The 19,481-nt window shown below is 40.0% G+C and overlaps 1 protein-coding gene across 1 annotated transcript in view; it reads right to left on the bottom strand.

Annotated features, from left to right (window-relative positions):
• Positions 1-19,481, bottom strand: part of LOC103800305 (serine/threonine-protein kinase DCLK2-like) — a gene marked incomplete at both ends in the record, with an annotated part of 37,449 nt that overhangs the window by 15,172 nt on the left and 2,796 nt on the right. Inside the window, one exon of the mRNA XM_009072677.1 lies at positions 12,334-12,668. Within this exon, the coding sequence (XP_009070925.1) occupies positions 12,334-12,668 (335 nt within the window). The remainder of the gene's footprint in view (positions 1-12,333; positions 12,669-19,481) is intronic.

The raw sequence follows: 19,481 nt of genomic DNA, 5'->3' as shown, positions 1-19,481 counted from the left end.
CAGGAATGCATCCCATTTTCCTTAGTTTACAAGTTGACTTTTTTAATTATAACTGATCTTGTGCAGCCAGAAGAGTATGGACTAGAAAACTATTTCCCACATGACAGCAACATTCTCCATAGGATAGTACCATGGACTATTCTGTTCCCTCTCTTCAGGGAGGGTTTTGATAAAGAAACAATGCCCTCCACTCCCAAGCCATCAAGTGAAGACCCTGCTGACAGGGCTAAAGGAGGAGATAATAAATGAAAGCAGCTTTTATGACTTAGTTAAGAATCCTTATTTAGGCAACATGGAGAAACTGAAGTTTTCAATTTCAGATAAGCATTGACAAACTACCCAACTTGCATCTGCCTCCAAACAGATGAAGACAGAAGTTCTAGGATGTCACACAGGGGTCTCCCCACAGTGTGAGCACAAAGCAGAAATCTTGGAGGCCTAGTTATGAATAGGTTTGGAGTCCCCTTCACTCTGGAAACCTGCTAGGTTCGGAGTTGATTAAAATCCCTGCGGTGTTGATCATGAATATGCAAGCAGCAAAGTAGTTTCGCATACCTTGGCTTAGCAATGCTTATAGGAGGATTAAGGAGAAGTAGAGCAAGGAAAGAAAAGCAGTTTGCTCTGGCTGTTCTCTCTCCCATCAGAGGTAGCTCAGTAAAAGTAGAAATAGCAGTGACTCCATCCTTTATTTCTACAGCAAGTAAAGAATGAGAAACCTCTCACTGTTGAGATGGCCAACACAATTCCAGAATGGTTTTTCCCCTCCCCTCACATGGAGACACCACTGAACACTGGAAAGTACATCACTGCCCTACTTGTTCTCAGTAGTAAACTACATTTATTAAATTAGGTCGGCAGAGACTGAAGGGTTTAAGTATTGTGATCTGCTCTTACAAACTCTGTGAGCCTAAGCATGTTTAAATAGCTTTAAAACTAGATGTGCTTTTTTCCTAAACATGAATCAGGCTGAGTTTTAAGACATACCCTTCCCCCATGCTTAATAACTTATACTAGTGTTTATCTCCAAAAACTCCATTTAAATCTGTGACAGAGACTTCTTGAAAGCCTCAGGTAAGACTAAGAAAGGTGCTAAACTCCTGATAATTTTTAGAGGTACAAAGTCTTTCAGTGCTTCTGATAATTCTGTTCATGTCTTTTGATTTGCATTGAAACAAACAAGATTATCTTGTGAGTCTTTTCAAATTTCCATTAAAAGATGTGTATATATTCATACTTTGTTACATAGGTCTTAAATGAAGATGAAAAACTTCCTGTAAGAAAGGCATAAAAATGTTCATCTGCCTAATCTTCTCTTCATGCAGATTTTGGGGGACAAAAAAAGATACACAATAATATGACCCGTGAACATTCCTAATATCAGCATTTATTTTATATCTCCCATATATTAAGGTCCCTACATATAGATGATGGAGTTACTGTAGTGGCAAATAAAGTTCTAAAATAAATCTCAGGGAATAGAAACTTCCATCTCACACTGATTATTGCCAAAATTCGTGAGCAAACCATGATAGTTTCTTTGGAAATTGTGGACAAGTGTCTATGCATGAGAAGTTGCATTAAACATCTTAATTCCCTCACCTGCTATAACCCTGTTCTAAAATCTGAACATTCAATGACATACAGATGGGAGGAAAAAAAAGTTGTTGAGATAGAAGCATCCCAAATACATTTTTTTTAAATCAAATATTTGAGAAGATAGGAAAACATAACATACAAAAGGTGAACTGTGCCATAAGAAATCAAAATGTATTCATGTGCCAAACCCAAGAAAATCTGTATAATCATTACTAGTTCTGGGAGTATTTGAAGCCCTCTCTGACCCTAAAAACTTCTCAAAAAACCACTTTTGCATGTCAGATTGCACCTTCTCTCATGGGCATCTCAGTAATGTGTGACTGAAGACAGTGATGAGGTTCTCACACATCCGATTACTAAGGCAGTTCAAGAGAAGAGCAAATCCCTGTCAGGAAAAGGAGGATTAGTGCTGAACTAGAAGTGTGCTCTTAAGCAGGTGACAGACTTGAAGGACTGCAGGTAGTAACAAATTCATTGTCTACACCAAGAGATACTAAAACCGCAGGAAATCGTGACTGAAAACAAAGGAGGACAAAATACAGAGCTTAGTGAATGAGATTTCATCATTTATTCATCCTCCTCTTCGACTGCACAAGCAAACATAAAGTAACATATTCTAAAATTTGGAAGTACATAGTCAAATAAAGATTAAAAGTATGCTCTAATACATCATTTTTTCACACTAATGTGTTGTAACCGAGCTTGCATAGGTACCTGCAGCAGACAGATTTCCCTGGTTAAACCCCCAGGCAAGTGGAGGGAATACTTTTCCCTTTGAGTCAGAAATCTCAGCCACAATGAGAACTGGCCAGGATACTTGTTTACACCAGGAACCTTCACTGTGCCATGTTTCCTCTCATGCTCATATAAAGCCAAGTGTGGTACATGGGTTTTGAGTCAGATGTCAAGCACACCAATGTGTTCTCTTTGCAAGGAAAGCCAGAACACTTTCCAAATTCCAAGGCATTTCTAACAGTCTGCCTGTACCACATGGACATATTCTAAGAGTCTGATTGGGTCCCTTGCAAAATACAGGGGGAATAAGGAATGCATTTCTCTCATGGTTTTATCTCTCCTGTTCAGTTTTATCCTGGTTAAATCAACCAGACCCTTGGTTTCTTGAAAAGAGAAACTGCAAGTTCCCATGTGAAAGAAAATGCACCTTCAGAAAACATTTACAGAGAGGATTCTGGCTGCTTGGTAGTCTTTATGGTATAAAGATTATTGACTTTATTTTTCTTAGCTAACTGGCCTATTTTCCAATAATTTGTTCGGAGCTGCAGGGACAGGACAAGGGGTAATGGGTTCAAATTGAAGGAGGGAAAGTCTAGGTGGGATGTGAGAAAAATGTTTTTCCCTGTGAGGGTGGTGAGACACTGGCACAGGTTGCAAGAAACAGCTACAGATCTATCTGACAACCTGAAAGACAAATCTCAAAACTAGAAAGTCTGGAATGGAGAAAATTCAACCTTGAAACCTCTTCATATGTGGTTGGTAAATATCATTACACTGTAAGATGTAGGAGGCTTCTTACAGAAAATCTGCATGTTTAAATGTTTGAATGTAAGAACTGTTCACTAAAGTAACATAAGATAATTTAATTAGAGGGAAAATTTTTTTTCCCAAGATCTCCAAGTAATGAGGAACCTGTGACACAAATCCTAATCTGGCATATGACAGCTGCAGAATGAACTCAAAAGATTTTTACCAGACTAATTATCTGTTAATGGCCAGGCTCAGCGGGACATAACAAATTCCCAAGGTTTAGTTTCCAATTCATGGGATTCAATCTTTAGCATGGCAGATGGCAGACAATGACTGCATACCCCTGGCTTCTTCCAAGAGCTCCACACACAAGTGTTGTACCCCATCACTAAAATTATTGTAACCATACATCAACAGATACAACTCTACCACTGGTGACACCACTGTTTCTGCAGGGGTCGTTTCCCACACTGTGCAGCGTGTCATTTTTATCAAGTGCTGTCAGCTCTTGGTGTGCACAGACAAAAATTGAAATCCCAGCAGGATTCAGCCTCTCTATAGATCCACAAAGACTCCAGCAAGTTGAATGTCACTTTTAACAGGACACACATGCTTGCTGTTAGCTAAAATATCAGCAAGTTTTTGCTGGTGCCACACTCTGATTTAAAAGTGCTGATTTTAGGTTCATTTTTAGAAGTACTCTTATTACTTGAACATCACACTTCACCAACCTGCTGGTCTGATGGCAGTGGGGATTATTAATTACACATCTGAACCTTACCTCACTGAAAAAGGTTAAATTCATGCCCAGTGGACCACAGCCATTACATTCCCACGTAATTTTACACTACATCCCCAGAGCTAGAATTGTGCATCCCTGTGGGAAGGAAGGAGATATGTTCTCTATTCTAGCTGTACTGTATTCTGGGTTGTTGATCTTCAGAGACACAGAGGTTCTCCTGCTGAGACAAATTCTAAACCCCTTTGTTCCGGACAGCCAAGTTTTCCAGTGGCTGTTTCACATGGCATGACCTTTATTTTTTGCATATGCAACAAAGCTGAAGAGCTTCTTAGCATCATTGTTCACTTCCAGTTTAACACACACTTCAGAGATGACTCACTAGATGTTCAAGGTTCTGTTTCTAATTTTATTCCTTTTTTTTTTTTCTGTAACACCTTAAGCATCATAATTTTCCTACTTGGAAACAAGATCCTTACCATTTTTCTTTTTTCCTAAAGATTGTGATTGGACTGGCAATGTGATCCTCTGACAACTGTGATAAAAAGTGCAAATACTCTCTAGGGGAAATCACAAACCCACATTATGTGCCTCTGGCCTTTGCACCACTGTGTGTAATGAAAAAGCTCTAGCAAGTATTCCGTGACAAGGTTTGCAGTTGGAAAAAAGATTTATGTGTTTTCATTTTTAAGGTATTTTTCAGATTGCTGCAATTATGACAGGGAAGGGTTAATTTAAGGTTAGTTTGAGATAAAGACTTCCTTCCATAAATAACTCCAGATGGGAATATTTCTTTGTCCATGAACAAAGGCCAAAATTATCTCCTCTGCTTGAGTATGCTATTTCCTCCTTCCTTCTAGCAATAAATAACCAAGGCTTCCAGTTCTGAGTGATTGAAAATCTGAACAAAAATACCATGTAGTGGTGTCCATGGATGAATCAGTTTCCTGCCATACAAAGTTCCTCAAGATCAGAGTCACTTGAAGGCTTCTGCTAAAACTTGCAAACTTTGGATCCCACACTGACAACAGACCACTCTCCAAAGCTGTTCCCTGGAACAATTCTAGCCTCTAGCACAAGCCCAACATCCCTTAAATCACATTTCATATTGAACACTGGAAGAGGTTTGCTAGCATTAGGAGAAAACTTAGTCTAACTGCAACCCCTGTTGTTTGAGTTCTGTGGGATGAAGGCGTGTATACATGAACACTCTACTGTTAACATGTGTTCAGCTGGGTCAGGGCAATCCCAGGCACAGCTACAGGTTGGGTGGGGAAGGAATTGAGAGCAGCAATGAGGAGAAAGGCATTTTGGTTGAGGAGAAATTCATCATGACCCAGCAGTGTGAGCTCAGCCCAGAAACCAACCAACTCCTGGTCTGCATCCAAAGGAGTGTGGGCACCAGGAAAGGGAGGTAATTCTGCCCCTCTGCTCTGCTCTGTGAGACCCACCTGGAATACTGCACACAGTTCTGGTGCCCTCAACACAAGAAGGACATGGAAGTGCTGGAGCAAGTCCAGAGGAGGCCACCAAGTTGCTAAGAGCACTGGAGCATCTCCCCTGTGAGGACAGGCTGAGGGAGTTGGGGCTGTTGAGCCTGGAGAAGAGAAGGTTGTGTGGAGACCTCAGAGCACCTTCCAGGAGCTGAAGGGGCTCCAGGGAAGCAGCAGAGGGATCTGTGTTAGGAGCTGCACGGACAGGACAAGGGGCAATGGGAACAAATTGAAGGAGGGAAATTTATTTTAGGTAATAGGAATAAGCATTTTCCCTGTGAGGGTGGTGAGACACTGTCCCAGGTTGCCCAGGGAGGCTGTGGCTGCCCCAACCCTGGCAGTGTTCACAGCCAGGGTGGATGAGCCTTGAGCAACCTGCTCTGGTGGGAGGTGTCTCTGCCCAGGGCAGGGGGATGGGACTAGATGATCTCTAAGGTCCATTCCAACCCCTAAAATTCTATGATTCTATAATTCAGATTTTTGTTGTTTTATCCCTAGTTTAACAGCTCTTCCAAGGTAGTAGATGACCTTTAGTTACTGAAAACAGTGAAAACTAATCACTTTTCAGAAATCTTAGAGACTTAGACTCTAGTTATCAGCTCAAATAAAACAACCAAAAAACCCGTAAAATAAATCACCTCTTCATTAATCTTCATTTTACAATGACTATTTACCACTGAGTTCAACAGAACCTGATCTCAACTCTAAGTCTCTTTCTTTTTCCATACACAGGGTATATGCAGAATTAATTCTCTTTTCGCTGCTAGTTTATTTTATTTGTTCATCCCTCCCAAAAACTCATTGATTATCTTTGCACAGTCTAAGGAATCCCATTTCCTTTGACCTTTCTTCAGAGAATACGTTTTTCTTTTTACTCTATTCTACATTTACCCTAACAATGTAACCAGCTGTCTCTGGTTCCTATCATTGAGTAGATCAGAGCAAAGTGAGCACCTGACACACACAACAGAAACAAGGTGATTGACTAACTTCTGTATGGATGTTGTTTTTCCTCTCCTGTGCACAACCAGTGACTCATTAATTCATCTTCAGATGTGACCCTTTACCACTTCAACTGGAACTACCTGTCATTTCGTATCTGCATTGTTAATAACCACTGAGTGTAAGATTACTCAACCTGCTTTATCCTGAGCTATTTCTGCAGTTTGTCAAGATTATTCTAATCTTCTGTTGTCCAGGTTTCCTGTAGCTCATCTGTTCAGTGTGTTCTATTTATTAAGCATTTCCTCCATTCCACCTTCCAGGTCACTTACAGAGACTTGGATAGGCACACATTCATTGACCCTTACTCAATATGGAATTCCTGTTTGGCAGTGGATCTTCAAAAATCACTCAGAACAGTATTTCAACTGTACCACCAGTAAGTAGTACATTTTTTCTGGCTCATGCTTCCCTAGCTGACTGATGAGAAAAGACAGCATCAAAAACCTTACTTCAGATACAAGGAAGTCACCACTACTGTTTTCTTCCCCTCGTCTCTCTCCCCAGACAAATCATTGATTCATAACTCTTTATTGCTAAAAAATCTCAACAAAAAAAAACAAAAAAAAACCAAACCAAACAACCCAAACCTTCCCAAAACCCCACATCATACACTCTGTTGAAGCACTGTATGTCCAGATGATGGATGAAGCCTTGAGCAACCTGATCTAGTGAGGTGTCCCTGCCCAGGGCAGGGGGTCGGGACTAGATGACCTCTAAGGTCCATTCCAACCCCTAAATTCTATGATTCGATGATTAATCCATGAAACTGCACATTACGAATGTAAAAATGTGTCAAATAACACATGCTTTGATATTATCAATCTTAACCATGGTGTCAAATCATCAATTATTGTGCTGAAGTTTGGCAAATAGGAAATCTCCTTCTATAAGTTGAGTCTACCTTTTCTGATTCACAGAATGAATGCAGACAATATCATTACTGTCCAAAGTCTGGAAGTTAGGCCCACAAATGCCAACCTTCTGTGGGATCTGCAATGCAGAGAATCACTCTCTTTGCAGCAGCCACTGACATTGCTCCATACCAATATAAAAGCATTTTTAAGAGCTGTGAGGTATGCAAGGGCTTAAAGATTTCTTCCCCTTATACTTGCAGATTACTGCAACATTCAGCAGAACTAGAACTACAAAAGAGCTGGAGATCTCTATGTTCTTGCAAAATTGCCTGTAGCACAAATTCAAATCTGTGCTATTTCAAATACATTTGTACAGTGCCTGTACTAGGTTGGAGCCTGAGATGCAAGATAAAAGTTTGTTTTGGTAGCTTTTAACTACAAATAGCACCTGATAACATTGAGGCAAGTTTCTATTACAAGTGTTTCTCAGCCTACAATGAGATATCAGTGATACAACAGTAAAATGACACAAAACAACCCAAGCACACTTAACTCCTAGAATCTGGTTCCTTATTGGAATCTCCTTCTTAGGCAGGAAAGACTTGAACTAAAGGGCAATGTTTGCTAAAAATACTTAGTTAACTGCAATAAAATTATTTTTAAAACACCCTCTCATATAAGTATGATACAAAACTGAGAAAAACAGAATTGCTATGTTCTAAAATGTGTCTCAGTAGTAAAAAGACAGATCAAGACTGTAGCAAAAACACTGTATTAATGGAAATATTCAAGATCTGAATGACGGAAGCCTATGTGCCAAAAGAACTGAATGAAGAATAGAGGGAATATCTGTTATACTAATAAACAAATTGACCCTGTCCCAGGTTGCCCAGGGAGGCTGTGGCTGCCCCAACCCTGGCAGTGTTCACAGCCAGGTTGGATGAGCCTTGAGCAACCTGCTCTGGTGGGAGGTGTCCCTGCCCAGGGCAGGGGTTGGGGCTGGGTGACCTGTAAGCTCCATTCCAATCCCTAAAATTCTATGATTAATCCATGAAACTGCACATGGCAACTTTAAAAAGTGTGTGTCAAGTAACACATGGGTTTTGTGAGCTTCTCACAGGAAATTCCCCCTGTACACCCTACCCTTAAATGCTTTTAAACATCTAGTGCTGGTAATTCACCCTACACTTCACAGTGACTCAAACTTGAAGCTGGTTAGGAAGACAGAAACCCTCCATTCCCTTAGGAGATAACAAAGGGTTAACTTCCCAACTGGAGAAGTTTCACTCTGACTGTCCTTGCTTCACAGTAGGATAGTGACAGATTCCAGGAAAAATGCAGCCAAGTAAGGAAAACACTTGGGTCAAGCAAATATATTAGGCAAACCTCAATGTCAGAAGCACAAAGCCTGCAAGAGCCAAAGCCTGCACTGCAAAGTCAAAGCCTGGTTACTTTTACAGAAATAGTTTTTCTCACATTAAAACCATCACAATAGTCTTGGAGGTAAAAAAAGCTGATTGCTCAATAACTTAAAAGTGAAAATCAGCCTTGCATCAGCATAGTTGCAAAAGAAATCTGTAATTGAGGCTACAAAGCTCTAATATGTTAAGCTCCAGGATTCCTGTTGAAACAAAAGATAAAAGGAAACCTTGTAAATGTTATAAAATCTTACAATTAAAAGCTAGATAATTGTCTGTCTTCACACAAAATAATCAAGGAAAACGTCCAACTTGGATGTTATTCTCTGTATTACTATTATCAAGACGTTGCTGCAGTCAAGATTAATGAAGTCAGAAGAGTAAATAAAAACTGTTTTGAGGATATCCTTTCTGCTGTACTGCTCAGAAAGATTGCTTCATAGATCACTGGTTTCATCATTTCTTACTACATGTTAAACAGTTCTGCTGGAATACAAAATCACCCCAGAAGTTAAGAGAACAATGCATTCCTCAATGAAAGGTTACAAATTTCACACATGCATGTTTTAAACATCTGAATTTCAGCACCAATTTCAGATTAAACAGAAAACACAACCTAAACACAGAAAAAAAAAATCCAAAAAAATATGTATTTCCAGAGATAAAAATACGAAGGAGCGGAGAAAAGAAGAAAATCAAAGCCATGGGAAACACAAGAGCTACATTTATAGGAACACAGCCATTTACAAAATGCCTTTTTTTAATGGTTGCCTTTCAAGCTGTGCCAACACTACAGTGAACATAAAAGATCTGCCTCCCTAGCAGATTTAGAAGAATAAGCAATTACTACATTAGAGAAAATACGCGCAGAAATTTTCACCAATTGGTAACTGGCAGCAGAGCAACTCTTTATGTGCCAAACCCCAAAAAGCCCTTGGGCACCAACCTCTACATATACCAGCAATGAACAACCAAATGAGGAAAAAAAAAAAAAGCACAAAAAAGCCCTGTTGCCTCAAACTGGAGTCAGCCCTTCACTGTGGGGAAGGAAAAACAAACAAACAAAACACCCCAGAACTCTCCAATCCTCCTAGGTAAGCAGTACAAGGCTCTTTTTTATCAGGGTGTTTAAAGCCATAGGTCTTCTCGCTGGGAAAGCAGAAGGCCTTTCTTCCAAATGGAAGAGAGGTCCCCAAATTTATTCACTACTACTGCTGAAATGGTTTACACAGAGGCAACTAGAAGGAGCATCTATTGCAGACTGTGCCCAGTGAGCACTAGGGATTTCTCAGTTCTTGAGAACACTTCTTCATCTGCAGTTCAAGTTTGATTCAGTTGGAGGGAAGGGATGGGACATCCAGAAGGACCTGGACAAGCTGGAGAGGTGAAACAATGCAAACCTCATGGAGTTCAACCAAATGAGATACAAGGTCCTACATCTGGTCCATGGCAATCCCAGGCACAGCCACAGGTTGGGTGGGGAAGGAATTGAGAGCAGCAATGAGGAGAATGACTGGATGAGAAGTTCACCATGAGCTGCAGTGTGAGCTCAGCCCAGAAAGCCAGTGGAACCCTGGGCTGCATCCAAAGGAGTGTGGGCACCAGATCAAGGGAGGTGATTCTCCCCCTCTACTCTGACCTCATGAAACCCACCTGGAATACTGCGCACAGTTCTGGTGCCCTCAATGTAAAAAGGACATGGAACTGTTGGAGCAAGTTCAGAGGAGGACACCAAGTTGCTAAGAGCACTGGAGCATCTCCCCTGTGAGGACAGGCTGAGGGAGTTGGGGCTGTTGAGCCTGGAGAAGAGAAGGTTGTGTGGAGACCTCAGAGCACCTTCCAGGAGCTGAAGGGGCTCCAGGGAAGCTGCAGAGGGATCTGTGTTAGGAGCTGCAGGGACAGGACAAGGGGCAATGGGCACAAGTTGAAAGAGGGAACTTTAAGTTAGATACCAGAAAAAAATGTTCCTGTGAGTGTGGTGAGACACTGTCCCAGGTTGCCCAGGGAGGCTGCGGCTGCCCCAACCCTGGCAGTGTTCACAGCCAGGTTGGATGAGCCTTGAGCAACCTGCTCTGGTGGGAGGTGTCCCTGCCCAGGGCAGGGGTTGGAGCTGGGTCATCTAAAAGGCCCATTCCAACCCCTAAAATTCTATGATTCTATGATTATGGCCTTTACCACAGAATGGCAGGAGGAGGTACTGCAGCAATTAGAAACCTTATTTTGGAGCATTCCTTATGATTGCTCATCCTCACCATGGATTGAAGACAGTCATCGTCCACTGTGGGTGATGGTAACAATCAAGCAACGTATGTGAGATTTAATGTTAATTAATTTTTCTGATCCTTGATGCACTTCCACATCAATGCAGATCAGTGAGTTTCTACTGCATCAACAATGTCAATGTGAACTGAGAATCCTAGTTTTTGCAGTTTCTTTTCCTGACTCCATCTACTTGCTCAAGAAGGTGAAAATCATCTTAGATAAGACAGTGACAGATGACTTCATGGGCAGAAGAAACTAATTACTGCATAATAAATATCCTCGAAACTATTTTATTATGAATGAAATTAAATATGACTAAAACACATTTTGCATTTTCCTAGAAAGGATTTTCTCTTAAGAAGGAGCATCAAGAAGCCACATTTAAAATCAAATCTATTAGAAGAACTAAAGAGAAGATTTTAGTGCTACCACCAAATACTGAAAACCAACAGCCTCAGTGATGCATTTTCCTTGCTGTATTGAATACCAAAAAACTAGAATTGTTCTTTTCATGTACTTAATAAGTGTATCCAAGCACAGAGAATATGACCAGAGAGACAGACCTGATATGGAGGTAATTAACTGCATTTGTTCTGCAATACACTTGCTAACAACTTGAATCACCAGAAGGTCCTTTTACCATAGTCTACAGGATCCTAATATTTAGTCAACAATACAACAGTCCAAGTAACTGATCCCAAAACATGATCTCCTTTGCAGCCTGTGTTGCTGTTCCTCAAGTCACAATGCTGTCCGAGTTCCACATCAATCTCAAATAACAGTATCAAGTATCAAAGTCCTGTCCCGTGAGGGGCTGAGTCATTAACCTGAGTGATCGACAGCAAATGTATTCCTGACACTTGAAACTGGTGCTGCAGAACATTCTGTGGGCAACTCCTTTGTATTTCTGAAGGAGAATACAGACCTATATCATCAATAATCCTGGCAGCTTTTTTTTTTTGCAGTGGTAAAGCTAAGAGCAAAAACAAGTTGCAGAGATGTGACAACCCTCTCAGAATTCTTATCAGAGAAAAATCTTGACCTTAGATCATATCAGTTACTACTTCTGGAAAGGCATTTCAGTTTTTCCTATTTAAGTAGCAATTTGTGGAAATGAAATGGAAAGAGAGCTCAATAGTTTTCCTATACCACTCAGCACGAGGTACTCTGAAAACAGGACTCTGCTTCTGAAAACACAGACATTTTAACAAGTTTGCTTTCAAAAGTCTCAAACTGTATTTCTTAATCAATAGGCACCTATTTTTTTGGCAATGCAACAAACTTAAAATAAAAATGTATGTTTTTTACTTAGGATGTTGAGATCAACTTCTTTGCACTATAGACAATTTTAATTTTCAAGGTTGATGTTTTTTAACAGTCCTTGTTCAGAAGCAGGTTAAAGCATACAAAGCACCAAGAATTCAAGGTATGAAAACAAAGCAGCTTAGCTTTGAGATGGCCACAGCAATTTATTCTCCTACCTGCTTTCCATCCAGGGTACAAAGTCTCTTGACTACACCCGAATCTAACTTAATGGCTTCGGTGATGTCATTCAGGACCTGCTCAAAGGAGTGAGCAGTCTTCTTGTTCAGCAGAATTCTCACAGCTTTCCGGGGCTTCACTCCACTCCTTATAACAGTCACTAATTTGGGTTTAATGAAATCTTTACTCTCCTTCACTTCACTCTTTGTGGACGACAGAGATGTCAGGGATCGACTGGACCCAGTTCTTATGTTCACACACCAGTTGGGGTTGACATTCTTGGTGTAATCAACTTTGCGATAGGGTTCGTTGGATGCACACACGTAGCTTTCACCTGCAAAGAAGAGGATGTTTTCACAGTTTAAGAGGGTTTTCAGCTACTTTTTCTCCACCTAAACAAGGAAAGACCTCATTGCTGTATGCAACTTCCTCACAGAAGGAAGTGAAGAGGCAGCACTGACCTCTTCTCTCTGGCAACCAGGGACAGGACCCAAGGGAACGGTCTGAGCTTGTTGTCAGGAGAGGTTTAGGCTGGAGATTAGGAAAAGGTTCTACCCTCAAAGGGTGTTCGGGCACTGAACATCTCCTCAGGACAGTGGGCACAGCCCCAAGGCTGACAGAGCTCCAGAGGTGTTTGGCCAATGCTCTCAGGCACAGGGTGTGACTGTCAGGGATGTCTGTGCAGGGCAGGAGTTGGACTAGGTGATCCTCACAGGTCCCGTCCAACTCTTGATTATTCTGTGATTCATCTCCAAAAATAGCCAAAAGAAATACAATGCTTTCAGCCTCTAAAATCCTTGAATAGGAGCCGCATGCACACTAGCATTAATTTACAGGTAGGGGGAAAAAAAAAAAAACCACTCTCCCAGGCTACCCATTGGTGGGATGGTGTGAGAAGCAGAAAAAGCCTTTGTGTAAGCACAGCTCAGCAGTAACAAAAACATCCCTGTGTTATCAACACTGTTTCCAGCACCAAGCCAAAACATAGCCCATGCTAGCTACTATGAAGAAAATTAACTCTATCCCAGCCAAAACCAGCACAAACCCTTAGGAAATTTTTTTTGCCCACAATTACATGCTAAATATTTTATAGATGCACCTAGGAAGTGACTTTGTTGTGTGGTTGTGTGTTGGTTAAGAATGCTATCTATTATCTAAATGAACAGAAGGTAATTTAGTCATTATTCTGGGTGCATAGTCTCAGGCATTCAACTTCAGCAAGTCCCTGACCACTTGCTTTGAAGTTCATTGATCTGCATAAGACTTTGGTAATATTCAGTCATTCTCAGATAATAATTTATATGTAAATTAACCTGTCCATGCCTGTAAATACCTTTCCAAACACACTGAGTGCCCATAACATCTCAAAAGGTTAGATTTTCAGTCCATGAAGTCACCTATCGCTTCAGAGAAACCTCTTCAGCACAGCTGTGTGCAAAGTACCTTAAAATTCACCATCATTGACCATGGGCAGAATTATCTTTCCCAACTCAAAAACAATGCACTTCCTAGACCATTAAAAACAACCACCAAACTCACTTTTCCTTTAAGCAGAGGCCACGGTTGGGTGTTTGGTTTTTTTACAAACCAAACCCAGGAAGTGCTTTCAACTTAAAATAACAGAATACCTTAAAAGAACTAATTTCCAATCATTTCTTTCAACAGCATTTAGCCAAGTCTTAAGTTGAAGCACCAACTATTTTAGCTTTAAAAAAAAAAAAAGAGAGAGAAAAATCTGGCAAATTGGATTGCAAAATTTCCTATAACTGGCAGGGAATGCCTAATTACTTGAGAACTGTAGTATATTACAGATTATTTAGTAAGTGTTTCAAATTCCATGCCTGCTTTCACATACCAGTCAGAGAAATAAACTTAGTAACACAAGTTTTACATGGAAAACAGATTTTACTACTACACCTGCAAAGGAGGCACAGATGGCAGGACTAGAGCAAGAACGCTAAGTGAGAAAACACATGCACTGAGTGATTTATTTTGTTCATGACTTCTAAAAAAAAGATGAAGGTTTTTACCCGATTCAAATTACTACTTTAGCTTCTAATGATTTCACCACAGCCAGGACTTCACCCACAGTTTCTAAGTTCTATGGAAAATCTTGCAAAATACCAAAAGAAAAAGCAAGAAATATAATTAGATTATAATTAGAAACCCAATTGCTGTTCTCTGGGCAAAGAATGGTTTTCTAGGAATGGGTTAAACATTGATTTGTTTGGGTTAACAGGGGCAAACAATGGATTATTCAACAGAAGAAAATATGTAAGGAAAGGGAACAAATGGCAGGGGCAACTTCAATCACACCTATAAAGATAAGTACAGGAAACTTTCCTACAGAATGGAGTATTCAAAAAGCACATCTGAGAAAACACCATCCCTGACAGCATCAATTTTTGATCATTGTGCTATTGTTTCAGTTGTTATTTTAGTCATCCTCCACAGAACAAAATGTCCCTATATGTGTCTGTCTGGAAGAAATGTCAAGTCATTTGTAAGAGTATTATGTCTCTTTTACATTATATTTTATAGGCAAAAACCTGAAAAGGTAATATTATAGACAATATTTGCTCAGAGCTTTAATGTATGACCTGATTTTTCCATCTGCTTGGGATTAATTCATGACTAAACAGATACTTTTGCTAATCTTCACAATCTTCCAGAGAACCAGTATTTGTTAAAGGTAACACACAGTACTTCATTTGGGGAGGGGAGCAATGTGTGTGTGAAACCAACCAAATTTATTTCAAACTCTGTTAACAAAGTAACAGATAAATTGGTGGTTAAAATCACGTATCAGTTTGACTTTTCACTGACTGCCTTGAATGAGATTTCTCATGTCTCTAACCTAAATACATCCCATCCCAAATATGAAGAAAATCTTGTTTGAGAAGTCAGTGACATTTTGATCAGGCTGTAGCTTTTTATTTTTGTTGTCATTTGTGTATCTACCAGCCCTAGAAAGTTGACACAACTCCAAAAAGAAGCATAAACAATACCTCAAATATTTACATTGATGCCTTCAATATGGTCAATTTTATGGTTTGAAAGCATTCTTTCCATTTATAATCTTGAAAGATTTTAAAGCTAATGACTATTTAAAGCTAATGACTAGCTTTAACTAGCACATAGTCACAGCAGTTACATGACTGAAAATAAATACCATGTCTTTAGCTTACAACATTAGAATTAACATGAATTAATTAACAGTTCCCCAGGTTTTAGACCAGGTGATGAACTTAGTCATTAATATCTCATGGAGATTTGCAGGTCAAGAAGTAAACTATAGACCAATGAAGTAGAAAAACCTATTAACCAATACTTTATAAAATGCAGACCTAAGTGACATCTGGGACTCTGAGCCCAGCCAAACTATTCTACACCAGCAAGCTCAACCAGGCTGAAGAGCAGTTTTGGCCTAAGTATGAAACTTCATTGTAAGTTCACATCCATCTGATGCTTCTTGACAGTACCCAGAGCAATCCAAAAAGTGTCAGTTTTCCCATGAAAAAAATCCTGCTCCCACCAAAAACTCCTCAAATGAGTTATATGCTCACTTAAAAGGAGTAACATCTGCTGATATTTTGGGTCACAATATAATCAACAAATGGAATGAGTCTACCTCTGACTTTCTAAGTCTTATTAACATGAGAAAATCAACTAGAAGACATAAAACTTTGCCTGTTAACAAGGAAACTTTACCTGCCCCTAAATAATTTAGTTGTACTGCATTAATCACCAGATGTACAACCCATGAAACAAGACCTGTGTGTGTGCTGAGCATATGCTTCAGCATACTGCAGAAGGATTCCAGTTCCAGAGAGCTAACAGTCTAAACATAACAGGTGCCATTCCCTCACAACAGGAAAACACAGATGATGAACACAGAGAATGGATAAAAGAGAAAACAAAACTGCATTAGGCAACTGACGATCTACCACTATTTATCAATCAGATTGGCCAAATACTGTTTTGCTTAAAAACTCCTCCATGAAGTTTTTCTTTTGCCACCTGTTTTTTCAACACCAGGTCAACAAGAAATGTGCCTAGTCCACCTTTCAAAGTCTAAACACACAGATAAAAAGCATAAGGTTAGCATGAACTCTCCAAAATTCAGCCATGCAATGTTAGGGACTAACAAGAAGAGAAGGATGTGTCTTTTCCCTTTGTATCACAAGGGCACATCACTTCCAACTTGTGCAGCTTGGAGGAAACAGCTGCCTGTCAACCTGGGGTTCTTCACAGCACAAGTTTTTTGAGCTGAAACCCATTGCTGGGCATTTCACAAAAAGCCTAGAACCATTCAGATGTTTCTGTCCTTAAAAACAGAGGCTACTCAAGAAATACATACAGATATTTCATTTTCCTTAGCATTAGGTTATAAACCAACTGTGGATATGTCACGTGGTGGGCAACGTATGGAAGAGATGAAGTGTGTGACACTCAAAAATCCTCAGTCTGGACACTTGAAACAAAAGCATCTGAACAAGGTTTTCTGACTTGCTTTTTGCAGGGTGTTAATAACCACAATCTCCTCAAAGTCACAGAGAGAGCCACTTTTTAAATGGCACACTGCATAACAGAACAGGTAAAAACATCCCTACAGAAAGAAAACCATTCATTTCCACATTTTAAAATGTGTGTTCCCCTGTGAACCCATGGGACAGGGATCTAGATACATTTCACCTCTTCGTTTCGTGTTCCTTACCTCCTTTGGGTGGAACTCATTAGTTTCAAGGGTACCAATAGCTGCTTATGCACGACAGCACAGTCGTTATCAGGGCTCCTAACCTAACTTCAGGAAACACAGAATGGCCTTTTTTGTGTTCTGTAACATAAAGCCAAGCAGATTTCCAGAACAGTATATTTATGGCATGTATAAAACCTCTGATCTAAAAATGAAACAACCCCTTTTATGAAGGATTAGGTTATTTAGATTTCTCTTTCCTTCCTTTCTTTGAGCAACTTCCCTCCTCGCCAGTTTCTTACAATTCACTTTCACATCACCTTTAATAACCCTGTATCAGGCACAATCTTTCCTCATCTACAGCATGTAAAGTTCCCCATGCATTTTTTAAAACCTGGGACGACAACCAAGATTTTAGAAGATGACTAACTGCTCCTAGTTCTCTTTTGACTTTAATTTAGACAAGAGGTTCAGCTGACATCTTCTTCCAGGCTGTCACAGACTCACAGAGCAGCTGAGGTTGGAAAGGACCTCTGGAAGTTCAACCCCCTGCTCAGGCAGGGTAAAAGCTTTCAAAAGACAGTCAATGCCACCTGCTATCAAACCCACCTAATACCACATGCCTCCCCCACAGTAAGTAACTCTTTTCAGGTAAATTCCATTTCCACCTTCCCTGAAACTAGGAGATGCTCAGTGGTGGAATTATTTTATTTTGTTTGGATGGGAAGGTAACTAACAATTACATCTGTACTTCACATCCATACCCCATTGCTCCACAGAGGTGGAACTACAGTGATTTGGGCTTTTAATGGTTTTTAATCTTTCTTTTATCCTCCCTTTTTACCCTTCTTTGTTCAACCTGCTACTTTTGCCTCTTCTTTTTTAAAGCATTACAGCTTCAGCACAGAAAGGAAATCATACCTTATGGAAGAGGCAAAAATACAAACTGCCTACTCAGTGTTATCATCTGCTTGCCCTGACAAGAGAAAAAGATATTCTTGCCCTAATATAACAGACTAGAATCACAGGTACTTATGCAGGATTAAAATGTAATATGCAATAACAACAACAGTAATCTAAGGCAGCAAAAACTTAGGTTGGTCAGTATGTCATTTCAAAAACATTCTCTTGCTCTGTATTAGTGAGGCAGAGCTCATTTCTGTAAACCAGATATTGCCCTGTGCTACATGTCCTAGCCATTCAGGAGGACTCTTCTTCTCAGAACCTTCCCACCTCATACCCAAAGACAGATGCCTGTTGATTGTGTGCACAACTGTGCACACAAAATTACTGACATTTTATAAAGGACTGTGTTAATCAAGCATTGTGGCTGAAAGAACAAAGACTCTCAGTAATGTTTCCTACCTTGAGAACTAGAAAGATTTCCAATCACATGCAAAAATCAAGCTAAGTTTTCTTGCCAGGAATAGAATCTACATTTGGGTTTCCTCTCCCAAAATCCAACCATAACTCACAGCTTTGCAGCAGACCTTTAAAATCAGGATTCCCCATGTCTTTCACTAACCAGACAATGAAAGCAAAGGATAGTGAGACAAAGCCTGACTGACATCCCAGTAAAGCACATAGCTCAGGACTAAAGACCTGCACACTTGTATTACTATTGTGCCATGCTTTAGGAAGTTTTTTTTCAAAGCAAAACTGAAGGATATAGACAAACACTTCAGTAGTTAACCTCAGTAGAAAGCAAAAATTAATCCATCATTGCGTTTTTGCTACTGAAGGGCAAATATAAAATTACACATGGAATCTCCTATTCAGAAGTAAAAAGCAGTGTAATGTCTGAGAGCAAAGTTGAAAGAAAGAAAACTATAAGAAAGTCATATTAGTCCCAACCCCCATCCCCTCTCTGTGTCTGCCTGCTCAAACAGATCAAGAGCAGACAATGAAATTCCTCCCTCCTCCCATTCTAAGAAACTGTCAAACTCATGAGCCATAATGTTCCCTAATCTGCAGGGGCTGGGAATATAAATTATATTTGCCTAAGGCTGGTCCAGCAGAGCATGCTTTTTTTTGACTGTCACATCCAGTTAACAAAAGCAATATGTTTAAACTGGAGCTTCTATTTTTGACTAATAAACATGATCTGGTCGAATTTTTAACTGACTCAAACCCATAACAGCAATATTTGATGTCCTCAGAATGTCTATGCATTAGCTATTTTTCTCAAGGTTATTAATGGTAAACCAGATAGCCAAATACAGCCAAACCCCAAAAAAACATTCATCAGTGACTCAATTCAGCTAATTTGGACTATTATGACACAGAATTTGATCTTGCAGCTTTTATATCCCAGACAGATATTAACCTGATAAGCAGCAAATAAGGCTTAAAGAGCTTGTCTGCACTGGGGCATGTTAATGTCCAAGAGCTGCACACCCAGGGACGAGCTGAGAGAGGTTTAATGCAGATCCTGTTGGCTTGGCAAGGCTT

The sequence above is a fragment of the Acanthisitta chloris genome, unplaced genomic scaffold (genome assembly GCF_000695815.1).
Source record: "Acanthisitta chloris isolate BGI_N310 unplaced genomic scaffold, ASM69581v1 scaffold15244, whole genome shotgun sequence".
NCBI classification, from domain to species: Eukaryota; Metazoa; Chordata; class Aves; order Passeriformes; family Acanthisittidae; genus Acanthisitta; species Acanthisitta chloris.
This window is presented reverse-complemented; position numbering and strand designations above follow the sequence as displayed.